Consider the following 7,168-nt stretch of genomic DNA (forward strand, 5'->3'; position numbering starts at 1 on the left):
TCGCAGAGAGAAAATCTCTGTATCTAGTCCTACTCGTGGTGCTCTAGAATGCGTTTACACCAGTAGGAATCTTCATTCCTCCTTTACTGTCATATTTGTGGATTGAGAAAGCTAAGCGTGGAGACAACCCTTTCCCGTCCTGGGCCTCTCACCTTTAAACCTATTGCTTCTAACCCCTGGAGCTCAGAAAATTCCATGAAGCACATTTCCGTGAACTGTTCACGATATTAGAATCTCTTTTTTCCTTTGCAGACCCTTCCCGTGGCCTTTTTAAGCATGTGTTTGAGACGGAGTCACTGTAGAAGCTGAAAATGCCTGGAAGAGTTCTGGTTTCCGTCACTCCCTGTCCTGCCTTTTTGCCTCACCGCCCGATTTGGATGATGTGATATTCAGAGGGACGCCTTAATCGAAGTCGTTCTTCAGCGAGTCGCCTGTGGCGGGAGGCCTTGGACACGACTCACGATGGCCAGCCAGCCACCAGACGAGGCGGCTGAGGCTCAGGTGTCCGACGAACTCGAGTGTAAGATCTGTTACAACCGGTACAATCTGAAGCAGAGGAAACCCAAAGTGCTGGAGTGTTGTCACAGGGTTTGTGCCAAATGCCTCTACAAGATCATCGACTTTGGGGACTCCCCGCAAGGCGTCATTGTCTGTCCTTTCTGCAGGTTTGAGACCTGCCTGCCGGATGAGGAAGTCAGTAGTCTGCCCGATGACAACAACATCCTGGTGAACTTGACTTGTGGGGGCAAAGGCAAGAAGGGCCTGCCGGAAAACCCTACTGAGCTGCTGCTGACCCCCAAGAGGCTGGCGTCTCTCGTCAGTCCTTCTCACACTTCGTCCAACTGCCTGGTCATAACCATCATGGAGGTGCAGAGGGAGAGCTCCCCGTCTCTGAGCTCCACTCCCGTGGTAGAATTTTATCGGCCCGCGAGTTTCGACTCTGTTACCACCGTGTCACACAACTGGACCGTGTGGAAGTGCACATCCCTGCTCTTTCAGACGTCTGTCCGGGTGTTGGTTTGGCTGCTAGGTTTGCTCTACTTCAGCTCCTTGCCCTTAGGGATCTACTTACTGGTGTCTAAGAAAGTCACCCTTGGGGTCGTCTTTGTCAGCCTCGTCCCTTCGAGCCTTGTTATCCTCATGGTGTATGGTTTTTGCCAGTGCGTTTGTCACGAATTTCTAGACTGTATGGCACCTTCTTCTTAATTAATATGCAGACTAAGAAATTTGACACACATTGCCGTCTTTGAAGTTAGGTAATTTATCATTTACTTATTTTGTATTCTCCGTGACTAGGGTCCATGACATGAGCAAAGCTGATTGGCCAAATGTTTGCGGTCTGTTTTCCATCAAGATTTTGACTCAATTGGTTTTCCTGTACGCTGGACACCATTTCTACTTAGGTGTTAGCAAAGGCGCAAAAATGCTCTTCTTGTGAGTCTTCCCACGGAAAGGGCTTTCACTTAACCCTGCTGCACAGGCTCCAGGGGGTGGGTGGGCTAGGCTGTGGTAGGGGTCTTTGTGGAAGGTTAGGGATGAACTGGTTCCTCTAATCCTCGGTAATCTATGATGGAGGGTGGACACAAGGGGAAAGCTGTTCCAAGACACATCTACTTGAAAAGTGTGACCTGCCGGTTCCCTGCACCCCTTCCCACACCCCCTCATACCCTCATCCTGCACCCCCTCCCATACCCCGTTGTTGGCTCTCCCCTGAATCCTCTTCAGGTGTTCTCTTGCAAGTTAACGCCACTGTCTGTGGTCTGCTGCCCAGGTGAGGTGCTTCTTCCCTCTGCACATGCTCCTTCACCAAGACGAAGCTTGGCCTCATGCCCTTGTGTGGTTTCAATTAAATACCCGTTTTGCCACATTTCTAAAGAGAATTAAACATACTGTGGAATGTGCATCAAAGCAAACTTCATGACAGAATATGGCCACTTGTCTTTGAGACCATTTCCTCCATATTTATTTTCTTCTCTCCTCCATCTTTGCAGTTCTCGCAGAGCAGGTACAGTTCATGGAAATCTTCATTTGAGTCTTGCCCTGAAACAGTTCAGTTGAGTTTTGTTAAGCACCTTGTTCAACAAGCCCCACCCCTTATCCTGAATGAGGTTTTTCTTCAAGTAGTTGTTAGAAGCATATGAGGATTTTTTCCCCCCGTTCTATTTCAGATTCTACTAGGGACTTACTTAACTTAATCCCGTAACAGTTTGGGGTAAATCGTGGTAGTGGAAACCCAGAAACAATTATTGAGATGTTCTAGCTCACAGATGGAAGTGCTGAGAACCTAAGTATTCTTGCTGTACTCTACTGAATTGTACCAGAACAGAACGGTTTAGGCTTCTGTGCAAAATGGGGTCACATTTGGCCCAACAGAGCGATGGGCAAGAGACAGAGCCAATGTACTGCTTGAGAGGACCCTCTGGGGCAGTCAGACAGAGGGGGCAGAGCTCAACTTGACCTGTTGCTCTTCCTCTTGTTTTTAAGTCCATTGTGGCACGGATTCACATTCTTACATAATTTATTTCAAATAAAAGCATAAGCTATGTGACTTGAGTTAATGAACTCCTTTTCGTGATGTAGGGGAAGTTGAATGTATATATTTATGAGAAGAAATTGTTTAGCAAATTTTAGGTTTGAGGGAATAGAATGTCCACAGAAACTGGGCCAAAAAAAAAAAAAAAAAGCTTTTCAGTTCCTAAAACCCATTACTGATGATTAACATTAAAATATTTATTACCCTTAGAAAAGGGCATTACTAAGATGACTTCAACTTGTTTGTGATGAAACATTTGTTGTGTGACACAGCTGTGGACCAGCCTAATTTCTTTCTTCAGGAAGAATTGACACTTATTTTTAGAATAGCAGTTTGGTTGTAATCGTATAACTCCTGACTTGGAGAATATGTACGCCCAAGGTGAGTATGATGGGAAACCGTCCCTGGGCTGTGGTCCGATGAATGTAAGCCCCAAGTCAGAGCTAAATACATTTATAATTTCATCAAATCTAGGTTAGATAGCATTGTGAATGCAGTTTCCAAAAATCCATTTGTACTTAGAGTAAATATAATGTTTAGGAGGTGTTTTGTGGTTTGGATTTATATATTTATAAGGTTTTTTTAAAAAATGTTCATTTTGTCTGACATGTAACATCAAATGAATTGGTGAGTTATATGATGAGATTTCTAGAAAGCTCTGGATGTGGGTACTGTGTATTTTGCTTATTTGTATAATGTCTGCAGTGCTAAATTTGTGTTTCTTTGTATATCGTGATAGTCTTTTTTTTTTTAGTTGCCAGTAAATTAATTTGGTTTTAAAGAGTTCTAAATGTAAGACAACAGAAAACTCTTTATGCTGTTGAATGAAAACAGGACAATGCTTCAAAATTTTATTCACTGTGATAATATTTTGTTTGTCCATTAAATTATTGTTTTGACACCAGAAGTTTGATTTCTCTGACTCACCGTTGAGATTCAGTTATTACTTTGGATTTCTGTTAATGTTAGCTAATTGCAAACCTGAGCTTTCAGAATCACTGATGAAGCTTGTGCCTTTTTTAAAATCATACACATGAAGATTCCAGAACTTTCCGACAAAGTTGATCTAACCCATCCCACCTCTGAAAGGCCTTACACTTAAAAAAAAAAACCCAAAAAACAAAAACAAAACAAGGGAGGGAATTTGGGAAGATGAAACAAAACCACTGTCTTTATCTTTATAAATAAATTTTTTGGTTTTAATTTGTTTGATTTATTTTCCAGAATCTGCCCAGCCACTCAGCAAAACAGTGTCCATTTTAGTTGGGGAATCACTAGCCTCCTGTGATCTGGGCAAATTCTTAGAATTACCTGATCTTTAAATAGGACCATTGTTAGGCAAAGTAGACATCACTTGGGAGTATGTAACGGTTACATGCTTACGATAATTAGTGAACTGGCACCACATGTTAATCAAGAGTAATGGTTTTCATTCACTTCTGAACTCTTTGCATAAATGAGCAAGGAATGTGGTTAAGGAAAGTCATTACCTGTGCCAGTCATAACTTAGATGAGTTATGCTTACCCGCTGAGAGACCCACAAGTGATGAGCACGTGCCTGGTTGTAAACAGACACCCCAACTTCGAAGCAATGTTCTAATTGTCATCCGGGTAGATGCAGATGCCAAAGGAATCCCGTATTAATAGGGAGACTGATACCACAGTGTAAGGACCAGCTCTGTGAGTCCTGGGTACAGAAGGTGTGAAAAAGAGTTAACCTGAGTGGAATGATCTGGTGAAATACTGTTCTCTGTGTTTCTACATTTTTTGAAGCTTGTTCCTTTTTTTCCTTTTTTGGCAAAAAGCAAATAGTTGCCTTAGTTTCTTCGAAACACCACAGAAATACCACATATTACTCCACAGTTTTCCTTAAAACCAATGGGAGGCTTGGTTACGGGTAAGATCTCTGAAAAAGTTTCACCATTGGCTCTTGAAGCTTGAGTTGTGTGGTATTTTCCACATCTCTGCCCGTTAGATGTTTACTTCTCGGCCTCTTAACGATTTATGAATTTTTACTCTTCTGTGGGGGAGCTTAGAATTGGGTCCACCCTGACAGGTTTACTTTTGTGTGATTTTTTTTTTTTTTAAAGAAGTATGTGGATAGCTGGATGTTGAAGCTTGTATAAATTCCAGTGAGTCCTAGAGGCAATACAGATGCCACTCAATTGTTTATGTCCCGTAACTTTGTGGTATAACCCAAATCTCAGGAATGCTCAGTATACAGATATTTATGGCTTTTGACATGAAGGTGCTTTAAGTTTAGGAATAAAAAAAACATCAAAAGTTAAATTATGCCCTGCACACGGTGTATGCGAAGTAGGGCTATGTGGTAATGTATTTTTAAAAGTGGTTGAAGCTTGATTTAATGAAAACATTCACTTACCTGGAACAATCACTCGACAAGCATTTTTAATCAGCCAGTTTATTAGATTTGCACCATATTAACATTTTCCCTTAAACTGAGATGGTGGGAATTTTATAAGAGAGAAGAGTGTGCTGTGACTTCATAGGTCATGTCAGATCTTGGTTTTCCCATGAAGTTTAGTGCTTTGGGTAAGAAAGATTTTGTTTTTGTTTTTTGCAGCATTCAGATCCATTTCCCACAGATCAGTGGTCTAGCCAGAACACCTATGTTTGAGAGTCTTTGGTGTTTCAATAGCAATCAGAAGCCAAGAAAGTGGAGAAATGGAGAGCAGGAGAGAGCAGAGGTTCAAGGTTGAGCTGGTGAAGTTCTAACTTTGAATGATTGGTAGAGGAGTCAGCAGAGGGACTGCATTGGTGCAGCCAAAGCCCCAGGAAAGAGAGCAGCAGACATTGGAGGATGTGTGTTCACAGAGCCAAGAGCTGGGAGGTGGCATTAGCATGATGAGATGAACACAAACAGAAGCAGATGAAGATTACTTTATTGAAAAAAAGGCTTGTCAGGCTTTCCTCAGGAAGAAAAAGTTTAGAGAATTGCACAATTATCACTAGTACGCTCACCTCTTAGAGTTGGCACTTAACCTTCTGCCATATTTGTTTTTTCTCTCCCCCCTAAAAATAAGAGACGTCCTCTAATTTGACTAAAATATCATTCTCATATCTAAGACAAAAATACTTCTCTAATTGTTTAATATGCAGTCTCATTAAATTTTTCTAGTCCCAAAATATCTTTTATAGCTCAAAGCACAAAACACAAGCCAGGCGCTAATCAAGATTCACACGTTGCATTTGGTTATTATGTATTTTCCTCCTTTTTATGCCGGAACAGTCTCCCCACTTTGTTTTCCCTGTGATGTTGACTGCTTGAAGAAAGGAGGCCCGTTAGCTTGTACAATATCCCACGTTCTGGATGTCTGTTTCCTCGTGGTGAGGAAATGGTCAGACATTCTTCTTCTATCCCTTGTATTTCCTGTAAACCAGAAGTTAGAGAGAGGATTTTGATTGCATTTAGATCTGGGGCAGGGATTTTTCTTAGGTGGTGCTGTGTACTTGGTATTACATCGTATCGGGCGGTGTGATTGAAAGTCCGCTCCACCATTCAAAGTGCTGTCTGATCAGTCAGGTAAGGTGGTGACATCCAGGCCTCTCATTTCCCCCTTATCTGTGGGGGCGGGGGATACTTGGGCATCGTGCAAATATCATCTTCCTTGACAATTTCTACCTGACGGTCTTAGCATCCAGGGATGATCCTTGCTTAAATTGGTTATTTCATTTCCCAAAGATTTGGAATGTGTTATTCTGTGAGAACTAACTTCTCGCTCACTGGAAGATTTCAGGAGGGGGTGGTCCAGTTGCCTGTTGGCAAGTATGCTGTGGGGGACTTAGACACATAGGAGCCTATACCTGTCTAAAGCTTCAGTGAATCTTAAGGTTGGAAGGCATCATGAGTCCTTCGATTATTGAAGGAATACACTGAAATGGATAACAATCTTTCATCTCCTGAGATACTTTCTATAATCTTAGAGAAGGAAGAAACCCAAATCTTCTGTGAAGTAATGTTTTGGAAAAGTTGTAAATAATGTGCTTGACTAGCCTCAAACCTTCAAAATACCACCTGGATATTTAACTACTCGTCAGAAACACATGATAACTCTCTGGCTTAAGTTACTTCACCAACTCTCTGGTTATCTTCCAGTCATGTTGGGCCTACTTATCATTTCCCTTAAGACTCCATAGTCCTTTGCCTCAGTCTTCGTCAGATCTTCTTGACCGCTTCATTTCAGCTAGCTCTATTTTCTTGTTTTTCTAATAATTAGTGCACTCCTCAGTTTATCTTTAGAGTCATCCTGTTTGGCCAGAATACCTCTCGTTTATTGTCTGACCATTTCCTCGCTTCTAAATTCCTTTCCAGGCAGTGGATTCTTCCAGAAAGTTCACAGTATTTTCCTAGTCATGATACTATTTTGGAACTTTTCTGTATGCGCCCTCCCTTTTTTAGAGTTTTCCATCCCTTGAGTGGCAAGTGGAATGCACCCAGAGCTTCCATCAGCCCACGTAATAAATTCCATAGTCTTTAGATATATTTGAAAAGCTTTTAATAAGCATTATTCTTAAGTAAAATGTGTGCTGCGTGATTCTAAATTTAACATCTCCCCTTAATCCTTGCCAATACAATTCCAGTTTGGTTGAGCCAGTCGTGAATTAGCCTGGCTA

General features: G+C 41.8%; 1 protein-coding gene across 1 annotated transcript; it reads left to right on the forward strand.

Moving 5' to 3' along the window:
• Nucleotides 1-275: 275 nt before the first annotated feature.
• Nucleotides 276-2,628, forward strand: RNF182 (ring finger protein 182). Its single transcript, XM_044388627.3, has one exon. The coding sequence runs from the start codon at nucleotides 463-465 to the stop codon at nucleotides 1,204-1,206; it is 744 nt and encodes a 247-aa protein (XP_044244562.1). The 5' UTR covers nucleotides 276-462; the 3' UTR covers nucleotides 1,207-2,628.
• The last annotated feature ends 4,540 nt before the right edge of the window (nucleotides 2,629-7,168 follow it).

Source organism: Ursus arctos, unplaced genomic scaffold (genome assembly GCF_023065955.2).
Source record: "Ursus arctos isolate Adak ecotype North America unplaced genomic scaffold, UrsArc2.0 scaffold_31, whole genome shotgun sequence".
NCBI lineage: Eukaryota > Metazoa > Chordata > Mammalia > Carnivora > Ursidae > Ursus > Ursus arctos.

Bases quoted from the DNA above. Each gene is read 5' to 3' on its own strand.
- RNF182 (XM_044388627.3), top strand. From the start codon at position 463: ATGGCCAGCCAGCCACCAGACGAGGCGGCTGAGGCTCAGGTGTCCGAC.